We start from the raw sequence: 17,400 nt of genomic DNA, 5'->3' as shown, positions 1-17,400 counted from the left end.
TGGTATAAGCAGGGCACCTAGGTGGCTCAGTGGGTTAAGCACCTGACTGTAGATTTCACCTCAGGTCCTGATCTTAAGGTCATGAGACTGAGCCTTGTGTCAGGCCCTGTGCTGGGCGTGGAGCCTGCTTAAGATCCCCCCACTCCTCTGTCTTTCTCTCTATCTCTCGCCCTCTGCCCCACCCCACTCTCAAAAGAAAGAGAGAGAGAGAGAAGTATGAGGGAATGCTGCCCCACAGCTGGATAAGGGTGCCAAGCACCACGGCAGGATTTTTATAATGGACAGGTCTGGCTTCCCTACCAGCACCAAGCACAGGGGTGGCTCAGAGGGTTATACTCCAAGAACCACCTCCACCTACTTCCATGCACCTAAGTCCAAAGTGCTGCTGACTTCTCTGGGCTGTCATCTATCTGTTCTGAGCTGCCATGTTAGGCATCTATGTCTCTCAGGCACTGAGTTTGCTCTGGGGACAATACAGTGAGCTAGGTTAGGTGGCAGCCCTGTACAGAAGGAGCAGCAGGAAATGGTCAAAGAAGGTCTCTGGGGTGATCCTAATGTCATGAGAAAGGCCACATGGCCAGAGAGCATGCCAGGTGGACACAGAGCCAAGGCCTTGGCAGGCCAGGCTCAGGAATCCCAGCTTTCTTCTGAATGCCTCAGGGAGTCATTGATGGGCTTTAGAAATGTTCCTTCTGCAACAAGGAGATACCAGATCACAGGTGGAGGGTCTGGTTAAAAGGACACCAGTGGAGAGATGATGGTTTCAGTTCAACACAGAGATGACCAAGGGGTGACCATTGTGGCAAGAGAACAAAGGAAGAACAGGAGCTATTAGCTTGGTAACAGGATAGGACTGGGTCATCAGGGCAGTGGGAACAGCAGAGCGCCAGCAGAGAGAGATCAAAGGGTAACCCCAGATTTGTCTGCAGCATCCCACCATCATCATGGCCAAGGGCTGAAGGAAAGGCCCAAAGGAATTCATTCAGTCAAATTGAGCTGATCAAAGCTGGAAAGAGATGAGTAGAGAAGGAAAGGAAAGGAAAGTGAGAGGCCAAAGAGTGTCTATTTAATTAGAATTATTTGTTTAACTGGGTCTTTTCCAGCAGGGATAGGTGGTAACCTGCATACATGATGGACAGGCACTTCTGCTCTTCAATCCATAAGGACCTATTTAGGAGACTAAATTTGCTGGGAGAAAACCAACAGACAATAACCACATCACAGGAAGTGCTGCATGCAGCATTAACATGCAGCTGCTGCCAGGCACAGTGCAGAAACCACTTCAGGAGGAGATACTGAGCTTAAAAGGACCCTAGCAACAGTAATGGAGGGAGTGACATAAATCTGCAGCCATGAACAGCAACTTAACCACTGAGGTTAACCCTCTCTCCCCACATGATCATTTCACCTCCTAATGAAGTAGGCAGTTGGTTCTTCCCTTCTCTGGATCAGGTTCTACACCATGAAGGAGAAAGATGGGAATATAAACCTAAGGAGTTTTTGCAACAAGTCGCTGGCATAAAAGAGGGGATAGGGTCTATTCTGAGTGACAAAAAACTTAGTCTTAAAAGACTAAGAACTTGGACAGCCTGGGTGGCTCAGCGGTTTAGCACCACCTTCAGCCCAGGGCGTGATCCTGGAGACCCAGGATCGAGTCCCACTTCAGGCTCCCTACATAGAGCTGCTTCTCTCTCTGCCTGTGTCTCTGCCTCTCTCTCTGTCTCTCATGAATAAATAAAATATTTAAAAAAAAGACTAAGAACCAATTATAATGTGGCAACTCCAGTGGATCCTGACTTACACCAGCAACACACACACACACACACACACACACACACAGACACCCCACTGGGAAAAGGTATTTTTGAGGAAATCAGGGAAATCAATGTTAATTCTCTGAAGCAAGATAACAATATTGTAGTTATATAAGAAAATGTCCATACTTTTCAAAAACACATACTGAAGTATGTAGAGGGAAATGTCATGGTCACTGAGATTTGCTTCAAAACAAAGAACGAAGAGAAAAATAAATAAATATGAGAAAATGTGGCAAAATCGTTAAGTTTGGGGGACAGGGACAGAGAGGTTCATTATATTATTTTACTCCTCTGCTTAGTGTAAATTCCATCATAGATCTTAGATCTTTTGTTTTAAAGTTTATTTGAGAGACAGAGAGAGAGTGCATGCATGAGTGTGAGCAGGGGGGAGGGGCGAGGGAGAGAATCCCAAGCCAACTCCTCACTGAGTGCGGAACCTGACGTGGGGCTGGATCTCACAACCCTGAGATCTTGACCTGAGCTGAAACCAAGAGTTGGAAGCTTAAGCAACTGAGCCACCCAGGCACCTCCACTGTAGATCATTTCAATGCAATTTCAAACAGTACTCTGAGCGGCAGACCGATGAACAACCAATCCCTGCATTTAGCCTGCCTGGGCCCATGGACAGCAAACGGACTGCTATGATCCCAAATCCTTCAAGTGACAACTGCTGCCAGTTTCAAAGCCTGTTTCTTTGCCTATACAATGGGAATGGTAACAGTTCCTACCTCGTGGGACTGTTTTGCAAATGTGATGAATGAGAACATGTGATGCACTTGGGATACACCTGGCACTTTGACAACAACAATTCAAACAAGATCAGTTGTCATTTTATCAGTCAGCTTCCTGGGTCACTGTGTAGGTCAAAAGGAGGCAATTCAGATGAGGTGTTTGGCTAGTGCTTTCCATATGGGGGAATACTCAGCAAATGTTAGCTACTGAGCACCAAGAAAACCAGCTTCAGAGACAGAGAGTTTGTTAGCAATACTCTCTAATTCTCAATACTATCCTGCAAGATAAGAACTACTATTCCTGTTTTACAGACATGGGATTCAGGAAGAGTTGTCTAAATCTTGGACCTGGAGTAGAATGGCTGTGAAACCTTGCACCATACCTTAACCTCTCTGAGCATCCTTATTTTCCTTTATGATAAACAGCCCCCCCAAACCTAAGTGACATAACTCAGGCACTGTACATAGCAAAGAGGAGTCGTGCAGCCTGTTCAGCAGGGCCCTGGCACAGACATCTATCCCAGGGAAGCCTGACCTCAAGGCCCAGGAAAGCCACAGCCTCTCCACATGTCCCACAGAGTAGTCTCTGCTCCCCCCTCACCTCAGAGGTTACTATGAGATAAAAGAGAGAACTTCTGAGAAGATGGGACCTGTAGCAAACAGACCAGAAGTAGAGTACAGAGTAGATACAGGGAATGCAGGACCACGAGGCAGTGGCAGTGGAGGTGACAGGGGTGGGGGTGGAGGTGGTGGCGGGACCCAAGATTCGAAAGCATCTACCTCCAGAGCCTGTTGTTAACCCTTACTCTTACCCTACGGTGGAAAAACTGTAAGACTCATGGACACAGCTGCAAGGAACCTGAGTCCTAGTTATATTATTAATTAGCTATGTGACCTCTGGGGACAATAGGAGCAACAGCAGTTATATTATTAGATCTGGCTGGTAGCAGTAATGGCAGGTACTAAGATATATATTACAATGGACTAGGTCCTATGTCATGTCCTTTATTATCTTGAAAATGTAATTACTACTGTCCCCATTGTAAAGATGAAAACTCCCAAGGCTCCAGGGCTTAAGTGACTTGATCTTGCCTATAAAGCCAGCAGGTGGTAAAGTTGTAATTCAAACCCAGGTCCCTTTAGATCTAAAAACCCAGTGCTTGCAGCCATACAAGTGATTCTCAAACCACTTAGCTGCCTTGGGGCCCTTTTCTTATCTGTGAAAATAATTGGGTTGGATCAATGGTTCTCTATTTCTTTGTTTCCTCATCAAAAGAACTGGGTCCTACCAGCACAGGTACAAAAAGCCCATTCTCTCTAAGAAAGGCTGTCCTAAATCTCTAAGTAGTATGTTCTTTCACTTATCACTTACAGTACCCTGTTAAGAACACACAAAATGGCCATTTTTATGCTGCTACCATTATGAAGCAGTACTGGTTGGGTTACAGGTGTGTGGGTGTCCTTCTCTAGCCACTAGGGAAGAACGTCTGGACTCAACAATCTTCACAAGTCCTTTGGGCTCAGAGCAGTTGCTCAGCAGGTAAAGAACTGCTCCTCACAATGATCAGTGGTGGGCTCCTTCCCAAACAGGCCACTTTCTTGCCACATTGCTTTCAGGTCACTGTTATCTGTTCCCTCCTCTGAATACTCTGGCAGCTTCTCTCTGGGGGCATGTCATACTGGGAATACTTGCCATGCCTCAGTCTTGCATCTTAAGTGGTGAGCCTCTCTCTGGCTCTCTGGTACCAATGTCAAGCCTGACACCAAGCAAGTCTCCCCACACTCAGGAAAAATGCCTGTGGTTAGCAGTTCTTCTAACAAGACATACTGCTCACTCAACACTGAGCTGGAAGTCACTCCACCTCTGGAGCCACAAGGCCATTCCTCTAAGAACACTCCTCTGGGGTGAAGGTAGCCCTTTCTGTTGCATGCCTTCTGACCCCCATTGGGACCCATCTTCCACTGGACCCATCAGGGACACATTACGAATTCTCCTCCCATAAATACGAGAGAGTCACTCCCTCTTAAGTCAGCAATGTTCTCCCTTTGATGAAAGTTCTTGAAAGAATGGTCTACACCCGTTTCCTCCACTTCTCTCATTCACTGCGGCCCTCATAACTCAGCTTCGTTCTACATGGCAATACTGGAAAGGCTCTCTCAGGATAACTTACATGTCCTTCAAGAGGCAATTAATGGGCCTCTCTTCTAGCCCTCCGTGGCCTGTAGCATTTGGCATTGTCAACCACATTCTCTGGAACTTTTCTTCCTGAGCCGATTTGGGAGGCAGCGTGGCGTGGTGGGAAGAGCAGAGACTTCAGAGCTCTGACTTCATCCATCAGCTACATGGTTTCTGGCAGCTCATTTAACCTGATTCCCAGTTTCTTCATTTGTAAAATGTATAACATAATCTACCTTGCAGGGTTGCTGCAAGGATTAGCAATAATTTATGTAAAAGAGCCTGGCACATAGCAGATGCTCATAACATCGTGGTGGCTGTCATCTTGAGGGACACAGAACTCCATGTCTGACACTTTCAGTCATCTGTTGGCCATCTCTACCTTGTATGTGCAGGTCTAGAATTAAACTCACAACCTTCCCCAAGTGTCGTGGCTTACTTGAATTTTTTTCTTTCTCCTTAATGGCACCATTATTCTTCTGGACATTCAAGTACAACTCTTTCTCCAGCTGACAGCTCTTCGAGAACTCCCAACATTATCCCAAAGGAAGGCTAACTGGTTAGCCAGTCATCTGGGGTCCTTCATGATGTGATCCCAATCTATTTTTATAGCTTCCCAACCCACCGCCAATGGTCACATGGAAGCACCTGGGTTGGGGTCTCTATCCCAAATCCCCACATTCTTCATGTCCTGCTCTGTGGGCTGCCCGCTCCATACTGCTCATTCTCCAAACACAGCTTCCACCAAGAAGCTTTCCTCCCTCTCCCGGAACCCCCACTGCGTCACTGTTTCCTGCTTGCGCATACATACTTTCTTTATTCTTGCAAACATCTACTGGGCACCTATTCTGTACCAGACACTGCATCCCCAGCCCTTGGTGATGAATCACCCTCAATGAATCAGACCAGGGAGGACTCTGAGCTTCCAGGCCTTTATAGTCTGGAAGGAGAAACAGTCACAGATGCCAACAGCCACACAATAGCATAGTGAGTGCTAGAACACACAAGGGGCACAGGGCCTAGGGAAGTGCAGAGAGAGAGAGAGAGAGAGAGAGAGGTAGGTAGCTGAAATGGTTGGTACCTAAAGGCAGATCTGCCATCCTCAACTGTATCCGACTTTGTATCAAGTAGAACATGCTAACAGAAAAGTTCAAAACCTCTCAGCATGGCTTGATGAATTCTCATCACTGAACCCACCTGTGTAACTAGCATCCACATCAAGAAAGGGAGTTTTACCCTGCCCTACAAGCCCCCACCCCCCACATATTCTCTTCCTCATTACTTCCCCCAATGGTAGCAATTATCCCACTTCCTTTTTTTTTATAAACTGTTTTTTTATTTTTATTTATTTATGATAGTCACACAAACACACAGAGAGCGAGAGAGAGAGAGAGAGAGAGAGAGAGAGAGAGTCAGAGACACAGGCAGAGGGAGAAGCAGGCTCCATGCACCGGGAGCCTGATGTGGGATTTGATCCCGGGTCTCCAGGATCACGCCCTGGGCCAAAGGCAGGCGCCAAACCACTGCGCCACCCAGGGATCCCAATTATCCCACTTCCTAACACCACAGATCAGTTCCACTGTGTTCAAACTTCATGTAATACAACATCCATGCAATGTATATGTATTCTATGGCTGGCCCTTCTGTGTAGTGTTCTGTTGATGTGAGTCACCAATATTGCTGCCTGTGGCCACAACCAGTTCATTCTCATGCCCGACTGGGCCTCCACAGTAATGACTACTGTGATTTATCTATTCCCCTGTTGACAGTTGGGGGTGATTGTGAATGATCCTGCAGGGAACATTCTACAGTTTTTGTTAGGTTTTTCAGTGAACCTATGGACACATTTCTGTTGGGCACAGAATTGCCAAGTCATAGGGTAAGCCTGTGTTCAGCTTTAACAGACAATGGGTAACAGTTTTCTATGGTAGCTTCACCAATTTACCTCCCTGCCAGCAGTATGGAAGGCCTGGGCTAACCACAGCCTTGCCAGCACCTGGCAGTGTCCACTGCTCCCACATCACCCATTCTACTGAGTACATATGGTGCTGCCTTATGGCTGCAACTGTATTTCCTCGACATGTGTGAGGCCAGGCCCTTTCCATGTGTTCTGACCAGTGGGCTACCTTCTCTTTGTAAAGCAGAATCCTCCACATTTAATTCCTCTTCCTCTGCGTCATAGAGCAGCTCCTATTTTCCTGAACAGACTCTGACTGACACCCCCAGGGACACCAGGCAGGGGGCTGTTTAGTGCTGTCACTGAGAAAGCTGCAGGCTTGGCAGGATCACATGACAGTTGTTCCTTAAAAAAAGAAAGCCAGAGTAGAAGCAAAGAGAAAAAAACAAGAAAAGGGCTGACTGTTCACATATCAATGTTGGGATGGCATATGTATCCAACAGGGGCAGGAACAGAGATTTACATTCTGGGGGAAAGAGCCTGAGATCCAGGAAGAACACACATATTTCTCAGGTTCTCCCTTTCTCCCTGCCTCCAGTCTGTGAAGCTACACCCCCAAAATGCACTCCTCACGTTGTAGTTGCTGAGTTTGGGAAAACTGAGACCATTTTTACAGGGCTGGCAGGTCCGCTGGCAGGAAGCTGGCACTCAGGCATCTTCCTACCTGGGATCCCATTCCTCACATCTTCTTCCCCTCCCAAACTGTGCTGTGAATTCCCTGAGGTAGGAATCACAACTGTCAGAACCATCTCTGTGCACTTAGCAGAATTAAATGAATTTGGAATTAATAAATGGCTATGCATTTATTAAAGAAAAGGAAAAGGATGGAAATGACATGAAACTGAAAACTCCTACATCAGATACTCATACACTAATGACCACTCATCCTCCAAAGGACTGGTAGGTTAGTCTTAAAATTCCTGTTTCAAAGATAAGACAGCTGAAGCTTTGGAACTTAAACTATTTATTCAGAATCAGAAGGCTGGTAAATTATCGAGGCCTGGCCTAGGACTCTATGACTGGCTTGTTCTCCACCACCTCCCTGACCTGGCCCCATGGCTGAGGGCAGAAGACACACTCTTGGCCAGCCAGAGTGGTCAGCTTAATGGCTGCTGGGTTCAGAGCCAGCGGGCCCCCAGGCTTCCACCATAAGACAGAAGACATGCTGGTTCAGGCGGGGCACAAGTCACCCTTAGCGGAAAGATAACTGAATCCAGGGGGAGCGCTGGAGAGGCCCACTCCCAGTTCTTTTGTTTCCTACAGGAAAACACAAAGGGCAGCTGAGCAAAGGCTCTGGGAGGCCAGTGAGGATGGCAAAAGGTTCAGCAGCCACAGCTCTGACAGTCAAGGTGGTAGACAGCTTCACCTTCTGGACCCTACGCCCAACATACTGAAATGGAAGATGGCGCTCTTCTCTAACACTGAGAAACACCCAGTTGTGAGCACACATGGTTTCCATATTGCTTTGCACAGAGCCCTCTTCTACCTCTCTGCATACTGAATGACAGACAGACACTATGGCAGGCGTCCAAGAAAAGCCCCGTGAAGCCTGGAGAGGAGGTTTCCACATCCCAGAGAGCAATCCGACCGCTAATGATAGTATCCATCTCAGCACACATACGTCTGTGCACGTATACACACATTCACCCATTAAACCAAACCTGAAGCATTAGGACTTGAAAGAGGATTGCCAATAACCACTGCACACTACAGAGAGGAGCCAGCACTTGCCAGGCACCTGCACATGCCAACACCTTCCAGGCATCACCTCCTCTAATGACCCCATCAGCACCTCAGGGTGCTGACCCCATCATACCCCCATTTTGTAGACAAGGAAACTGAGACATGAGGAAGGACAGCATGGCTGCAGAAGGCAGTGATACATTGCTGTATGTGGGCCCAGGCCCACTGTGAACACGTGCTGCCCCTGCTTCACAGCCTGTGTCAACACCACATCTGGGATTTGCTTCCAGGTGCCATAAGACCCTCACTAGGCCCTAGTGCCCCCAGCAGCTCACTGCTCTCTGTGATGAAAGGAAAAACACTCACTTAGATCTTGCAGTGTAGGCGTGAGGAACAATTACTCAGAAAGATTATAAAGCATAGGAGCCTTACAAAATATGATTTCCACACTTAAGAATAATCATCTAGGGAATAAATACTGTGGTACAAAGGGGTCAAGATGTCTCCTCCCCTTGAAAATGAGTCTGGATTCTACACAGGATTTCCCTGCCAATCACAATGGGCCAGCACTCGGAAACAGTGTCCTACAGGCAGAAGGGCAGCAGGGTTCCAGCTAAGAGGCTGGTGCACAAAGTATGGCACCTCCACAATCCCAGGCCTCTGTGTTCCCCATTCCAACCTTTTCTGGCCCCTGGCCACACTCCCAACTATTTTGGGTGGTCAAGGATGATTCAGCATCTGTTCCAAGTTTCCCCCTAAACAGGCTTCCACCATCAATTTCTAAACTTAAGAGGAAATGGGGGGAAAAAAAAAGAAAAGAAAGGAGCCTGCTGATTGGAAGGCCCTTAAGCTGTGTGTACAGAAGCTGAAAATGTCAAGGTCTGAGAGTATTCAACAAATGAAAGCAGAATTATATAAAAGCAACAGCTAATAAAAAAGATTGTCGGATGCCGTGTTCTTCATCTTCTCAGCCATTACGGGAATAAAATTATCCACGGAGAAGATGGAAAATCTTTCTCAAGACTGGTGCAATTAAGCCTTAGAACTGTGCCTCTTTACGCCCCCTCTCCAGTGCCCCTTTTACCCCATGACCCCCACCCCTGTCTGCCTCACCAATCTCTAGTTCCTGGGATTTGGGAGGTGCTTTCCTTTTGTATATTATCACCAGCAAAATGCTAGTATTTCAGAGCCAGACAGGTGATCATGTTTTTGCACCTCCTTCTGGAAGCATTCAGTAACTTCACAATCATGTAGGAAAACCTCATTTTAGAAAAATATGCCCACATCTGCATATGTAAGGAGTTTGGCTTCCCTGTAGGATGAGCGAACAAGCGAGTGGGGAAGAACAGATGAGAAGGAAGGGTTCATCCAGGAGAATTTCCTTTCCTTCAGCAAAGCAGAAAACCGGGCTGAAGAGGGAGAATTACAGTAGGGATGAGAAAGGAGAGTGACAAGGGGAAAACAGATTCAAGACAGGAAAAATGCTGGAAGGCTGCTGCCCTTCACCCCAAGCAGACACATACACACATGCTTCTAGGAGCCAAACCCAGAGAAAGAAATGCAAGAGAAGCACAGCAGGAGACCAGAGAATTGCACACATAACAACACACACAAAAAAAATCTGCGCTTATGAACATATGGGCAACCGTGATAATTAGAGCTATGGCTGGTGGAATGTTTTTACCCTTTTCCAGGGTCTCAAATCATAATCCTTGGCATTACAGCTATAGTCAAACCTGGGCAGGACGCCGTTCCAGGAAACCCCTCCTTGTTAAGGCCCCCTCTGTCAGTGGCTCAGGGGGTCCCACTGGCCTTCAGGACTACGCTGCGACCGGCGGTGCTGTGCGCTCACATCAGAATTCTGGATGTCCCCTAAACATCCTGCAGGAGGCAGGCAGGAAGCAGACAGGAGCATCCCCAGAGTGAGGGGGAGCATCCCTCTTGTCCCCAACAGCCTGGAAATCCAGATATCCACATTTCCACCAGCCTCCAGTGTGCCATGACACAGGAGAAAACCCCTATGGAAATCAAGCCCCTCGAGCAAACTGTCAATTTCAAAGCTCCAAAACCATGACAAACGAGTCTCGAAGATTTGCCTGCAATAAGCTGATGGCTCAGGTTGCCTGGCATGCTGTCTCAGGCAGGAGGAAGAACAATATTTTTAAACCTCCCAACCATCTCCTTCCACGGTTTAAGCCATTTCTTTGAAAAATCTGTCATGATCAACAAATTAACCACCCCCCCAAAAAAAGCAAGCAAGTTACCAAATGAATTTTCAAGAGTCCTATGTGTTAACAAAAAAAGTAACAATGATACGTATGTCTTTGAATCTCATTCATTTCAAAGGCTTATCCCTAGAAAAGTAGGGAGTGTGTAGCCACGGTGCACTTTGATCTGCCCAACTCCCGGAAGAAAATCAGTAATACAACTTTAATGTATTTGTGCAGCAGGACTTCACGTTATTATTATTTTTATCCACTGCAGCTTAACTAAAGTAAGAAAGGTAGGCTAGGTCTCAGCACCGCCCTGTGGTGAAAGTGTGGTGAATTCACTTTCACTATAGCACAGCCAGCCACATTCACAAAAGGCGGGCAAATTAAAAACCAATTATCTCTGTGAATACAATTTATGGAAAGGACGAGGGTGTGGTGCTTGCCACACACAGGAGGGCAGGTCCACAGGGGGCCGGCTGCTGGGGTGAACGGGGAACTGGGAGTGCAGGCTCCTCTCTCCCCCAGAGCCACGATGGACTCTGGTTCCAAAGGCAGCTGACCCAAGCCTTACCTTCTTCTCAAGGCGCCCCAGCTGTTCCTTGTAGAAGGTGTCACGGCGGTTCAGCTCTGCCTCCCGGCTCTCCAGCTCCCTGGCCTAGTGGGGAGAGAACAAAGCTTGAATTAGCCAGCAGCAGCTGGGCTGAGCTGTGGGGAGGAACAGGGGGGGGAGCGGGGGGCACGGGGGCTCTGTTCACAGAGACACCGGCCATGCAAGCAGCAGTGACCAGGAGCCTCAAACCTATGTTAGGCCAGGCCACGTATGTACCGTGAGGTGTTTAGTCTTCACCAGAGAACCTCAAGCTGCACAGCTGCTAGAGTCATTTCACAGAAGACCGGTGATGTCTACCAAGTGCTTCCTATGTGCCAAGTACTGGTCCAAGTGCTTCCCACAGACTTTCTCACCTGACCCTCACAACACCCCTAAAAGGTAGACAGGATTATTATGATGTCCTTGTAGGAGAAGAAATGGAGAGGCTATGTAACCATCCCGGCTCACAGCTGTGAGGGAGGAACTGGGATTTGAACCCCAGCAGGTGCAGGGCCAGACTGCAGAGCTGCACGGCCTCACGGCCACACAGCCCAGAAGGACCAGAGCTGTTCCTTGGCCACAGAGTCCTCACCCCTGGCACCAGACCGTGCCACTGACTCACACATGAGTCCCCGGAGGCAGGGATGCTAGAATACCCTTCTTTTGGCAAGGCAAACTCCCTGCTCCAGGGGTCAGGGATCCGAAAGGTGAGCGGTGTTGGAAGCCCAGAACCCTCGAGCTGGAGAGGACAGCTGCTCCCTCACCTACCTGAAGGGGAACAGACTGGCTGGTGCATGTGGCTGAGGACCCTCCCTCAAGGTTACAGTTTGGCCAAGGGGCTTGTTTGGCTAACCAGGGCAAGCAACCTGGAGCCAGCACACCTGGGCTTGAAACTGCCCCACCCTTAACTAGCTCGGTGACTGTTCCAGCTCACTCAGGTACAATAGACAAGCCTGCAGCAGAAGTGCCTGCCCACAGGCTGTGTGAAAGGTTAGGGAAACCCCTGCAGAAAAGGTGGGGTGGGGACCACAGCAGGTTGCATCACCAAGGGATACCTGCATCACAGCCGTGTCCTCTTGTCTGGGACATCCACGGCCCTGGAGCCTCTCAGCACCTCTGTGGGATAAGGACCCAGGACCTGCCCCCACCCAGGATCTGAGACCCCCAGAGGGCTGGCTCAGAGAAGTAATGCCATCTGATTGCTGTCTGCCCCCTACAAGGGCCTCATTTCAGGCTCCTGTGTCACTAAATTATCATGACCCTAAGAGCACAGAGCTAGTCAACAATGTCTCAGTGACTCCAAGTCCTGAGCTGCTTCCTTCAAACCACACTATGGTGTCAGCACATGGGTTTGAACTGTTCAAAAAGACTGAGCAGGAGAAGGATCAATGTTCTGAAAGCCCACTTCCTTGGCAATGCTACTGCCTTGACATGAAAACTTTATAAAGCCCAGCAGGGGCCAGTGATGAGGAGCCAAGCGCAGAGTGGTGACAGCCCCTGGGAAAGGCTTGGGCCCCTGGGTTGACTGGCTCATAAGCTTAAGCAATTTGCTCTCCTTTTCCTGGGCATGTCTGCTTACCTGCAGAATGGAGAAGAGAGCAGAAACTTGGCTCCTGAGACTGCTGCAGAATATCTAAACATGCCAAGAAGGCTTCTGGAATGCCTTTGGAATGCCAACACTTCAGGAAAGCTAAATACAAACAGTGATACTGAATGCTGGGGATTTCTCACAGGATTTTTCAAAGCATGATGCCGAGGCAGTGTCCCAGGAATGGGCGTGTGGCTAATCTGTGCTGGGCCCTCCGCAGCCATCTGGGCCCTAACCATCAGCAGTCCCTAATACAATCAGAGGAGAAGCTGGTCTGACACAATGAAGCAGACAGTACAGGAATACCTCCCGGGGCTCCAGACTTGCCATTTTCTGGCCAAGAGTCCCAGCCAACCGGAAAGCTGACATCTGAAAGCAAAATTGCCATGAGGCTCTTCTGCTGCCATTCACTTGAGGCCAGTGGGGCAGTAGATGAGGAGGCTCTTCCAAGCATCTGTCTGTCCTCCCTCCCGCCGACACATCAGGATGCTTCCTCTGGGCAGTGGCTCCAGGAACAGTCAGCTCATGGTTCCCGGGCCTGTGCCAGCATGGACATCTATTGCAGAAATGGGATAGAGAGCTAAGGCTCCAGGCAAAGCTCCCCAACCACTGACACTTCCTCAGGCCACAGAGAGACTATTCACACACAAGAAGAAATGCTAAGAATATGGAGGTCTCCTTTTATAGCCATGTCAATTTGTAACACCACTAAGCTAATGCCAAGTAAGGAAGTGATTAACTGTTGAGAGAGCTAGGAGTCTGTTTCACCCACCGCAACGGAAGTTCTGTGAGAGGAAGGCCTGGTTTGCCTCAGCACATCCCCAAAGCCATAGGCTCCATCACAGCAAGCCAGCAAGGTGGCAGGCTCATTGCCTCCACCTCACCTACTAACAGGCACCACCTACCTGCTCTGTTCTTCTCTGAGATTTATAATGAAATCCAGTGAGTAACAATGGACAGGAGGTAACACATGAAAAGGAGGTGTGGCAAATGAATGTGATACAAACACTTGGCTGTCAATGCCCGGCTGGGTGCAAGGACTCCAGGACACTATTATGATGAATGGAAGGTGGGCCTCAGACAACACTGGCCACTCTGCATAGCTGCCATGGTCCAATACGTGCCTCCCAGCACTCACAAGAGGCCATGCAGCAGCACCTCGCAGCATGACCATGGAATTAAGGAGGCACAGGCAGGTTTCAGTGACTGATCCAGTAATTTATCAGAACATTATTGAGTGCCTACCATATGACAGACACTATCGCAGAGGGGTTGCAGATACAAAAGGGAAATGAGAAAGAGTTTCTGTTCTCATGGAACTTAGATCCCAGTAGGAGAGACAAATGTGTGTGTAGAAAAATAAGATAATTTTAGAGAGGGATGTGTGCTGAGGTAACTTGTGGGGTAGCGGGTTGTTATTTTCTCTAAGGAGATTACCAAGTCAGTCTTCTGGGAAAAAAATACTGAGTAAAGTATGCTGTCTCCAATACAAAGGCAAAATATCACCATTATGAAGATCTACTTGGTGGATTATACTCTTTGAATGGGGAATGAAAAGAATCTTCAGTGATTTAGTCAAGGACTTCCTCCAGTCAAGAGAGCACAGTGAGTTCATACTTTGATGCATCTTCCCAGCTCTAAACACATAGCAAGAACAGATAAAATATACGAACAGGAGAGCAAAAAGACATGGGTAGGTTCAAAAACAAGATTAAAATGCCCAACAGAACAGGAATGTAAAACAGTAGGTGAGGCTGGAGCCACAGACCTGCTGGGCTCTGGGTCTGGAGTCAGCAGAGGCAGCTGGAACAAAGCCTGCTCTACAGAGCAGGGGAACTGGAGTCGGGCTTGCCACCCGGAACTTAGGGCTCCCCAGAATAAGAAGCTGATGTAAAACATTCCTGAAGGGCTGAGGTTCAGCCCAGAGGCCAAAGCTCCAGTCCACTCAGCCCCAGGCCACAAATGAATCAAGCTGCCCTGCTCAGGTCCCAGCTCTGCAGCACCACTAGTACTATCATGGAGAGGGGCCTCAGAAGGCCACAATAACACCGGTCTCTGAATTTGGGTGGCAGGTGTAGACCACTAGAAAAATACTAGACAGGGAGAAACAAAATTGAGAGAGAAAGCAAAGCAAAATAAGACAAAAATCAAAATGATTTGAAAACTCAAAACGGGCCTGCAAACCAAATCCCAAATATGTGAATAAATGTGATGCTTAGGAAAGCTACCAAAAAAATCAGCAACTGGAATATGAATTCACTCCTGATGAAATTAATTTTATGGGACATCATGACAAAGGATTTTTAAAAACTTTTTATTATGTAAACATTTAAGCATAAGACATAATAATTTAATAAAATGTCAGACAGCCATCACTAAACTTCAAAATTTATAAGCTAAAGGAAATCCTGTTTCACCTACATTCCCCACCCCCTCCCTACCCTGAAATTTCTTACAGCAGATCATCTGTACATACTTCAATATATTTCTCTAAAAGATAAGGACGTTTATTTTCCAAAACCAAACTATAGTCCCATTGCATACTCCTCCATATTAATTCCTTAACATCATCAAATATTCAGCCAGTGTTTAAATTTCCAATTGATAAGAATTTTAAAAGTGAATGTGGGATCCCTGGGTGGGGCAGCGGTTTAGCGCCTGCCTTTGGCCCAGGGCGCGATCCTGGAGACCTGGGATCGAATCCCACGTCGGGCTCCCGGTGCATGGAGCCTGCTTCTCCCTCTGCCTATGTCTCTGTCAATCTCTCTCTCTCTGTGACTATCATAAATAAATAAAAATAAATAAAAAAATAATTTTAAAAGTGAATGTTAAAGGATATCAAAAGATACATGAACTCCTGGTTTAAAAAGAAGGAATTACAAACCTGGAACAGGTAAACCCCCAAACAGGTAAATATTATAAATGTAAATTTCTCCAAAATAAAAAAATAAAATGGTTAAGACAAACCCTAAACTGAGGGCAGTAAGGCAGAAATTAGCAAATTAGAAAGTAGTACATAAATGTGATCCAGAATGTTGCAGCAGGAGATGAAGATAAAATGTATGATAGAGGAGCTGAAAAACTTGGAACTCCAACTGACAGACTCCAACCAGCATCTAAGAACTACCTCAGAAGAAGAGCTGAATGGGATGGCAAAGAGGAGGCAGGGGAGGAAGAGAAGGGAGGGAAAAGAGAGGAAGGAGGAAGAGGACTATTAAAGCAAAAGGCAAAGGAGGGTGGGTGGGGGAGGGGAGGGTAAAATGAGGTGGGGGAAGGGAACAAGATGTAGCAATGAGGAGAAAGGGGGGGGCGGTTGAAGGAGATGAGGGGAAGAGGAGAAGAGGATATAAACAGAAAATCCCAAATAAAATTATAGGAATAAGTCAGCTGACTTACTTATATATATCACAATATATATGTGGTAGATAGCCTCTGAGATGGTCCCCAATGATCCTGTCCTGATACTCCTGTCTTTGTGTGATGCCCTCCCCTTGAGTGTGGGCTGCACCTAGTGACAAACTTTTTGGGGTGGAGGGCAGAGGGAGAGAGAATCTTAAGCAGGCTCTATGCCCAGCACAAGCTGACCAGCTGACCTAGGGCTCTGTCTCACAACCCCTGTGATCATGACCTGAGCCGAAATCAAGAGTGACACTCAACCAACTGAGCCACTCAGGCGCCCCCTAGTGACAAACTTCTAAGGAATAGAATATGGCAAAAAAGGGATAGAATGTCACTTTACAATTACAAGAACAGTGATTTCTGTCTTGCTCACACTAAAGAAGGAAGCTTCCATGTTGTGAGCTGCCCTATGGAGACATCCACACAGTAAAGAACTGAGGGAGACCTCCAGCCAACAGTCAGTGAGGAACTAAACCCTGCCAACAGCTGCACAATGGAGCATGGAAAAAAGAGCTGCCCTAACCTGAACCCTCAGATGAGACTGTAGCCCTGAGACAGAGACACCCAAGTAAGCTGTGCCCAGATCCCCAATCTGCAGATATTGTGAGGGAGTAAATGTTTATTGTTTTTCATTGTTTTAAACCACTAAAGTTTGTAACTTCTCATTTAGGAATAGATAATAAATACAAAACATGAACTGATTAATCTCACCCTTAAAAGAAAATGATTCTCACTTTGGATAAAAGAAAGAAAAAGAAAATCTAACTATATGCCATTATAAAACACCCAAGCCCCCAGACTAATGATCTCATAGAAAAGAAAACCTTCACTGGACATATATAATGCAGTGTCTAATGTTTTGTGTACACAAAAGGTTAAGCACTCAATCAAAAATGTAAACACATACACATACACATGCACACAAATAATGACCTACCATAAAGAGAAATACTCAATGCAGTCAGATGCAACAATGGTCCAGATGTTACAAGTAACACAGAGGGACTTTGAAGTAACTATGACTAATATGTTAAAGAATCTAGTAGAGAAAGGTAGACAAGATATGTGAACAGAGAATTTCTACAGGGAGATGGGCACTCTCTGGCTTCCATTATTTATGATAAGAAATAAACTATTAATATTATTGAGGATCTCTTGCATGTGACGGATTGCTTCTATCCTGTTACTTTCAAGCTTCTCTCTTTGACTTTGGCATTCGACAGTTTGATTATGATGATCTAATTGTG

At 47.0% G+C, this 17,400-nt stretch overlaps 1 protein-coding gene across 1 annotated transcript in view; it reads right to left on the bottom strand.

Annotated features, from left to right (window-relative positions):
- Positions 1–17,400, bottom strand: part of CHCHD6 (coiled-coil-helix-coiled-coil-helix domain containing 6) — a 248,580-nt gene that overhangs the window by 106,500 nt on the left and 124,680 nt on the right. The window contains exon 5 of the mRNA XM_077857577.1: positions 11,149–11,232. Within this exon, the coding sequence (XP_077713703.1) occupies positions 11,149–11,232 (84 nt within the window). The remainder of the gene's footprint in view (positions 1–11,148; positions 11,233–17,400) is intronic.

Source organism: Canis aureus, chromosome 19 (assembly GCF_053574225.1).
Source record: "Canis aureus isolate CA01 chromosome 19, VMU_Caureus_v.1.0, whole genome shotgun sequence".
Taxonomy (NCBI): domain Eukaryota; kingdom Metazoa; phylum Chordata; class Mammalia; order Carnivora; family Canidae; genus Canis; species Canis aureus.
The sequence above is the reverse complement of the archived record's forward strand: the minus strand, read 5'-3'. Positions and strand labels throughout refer to the sequence as shown.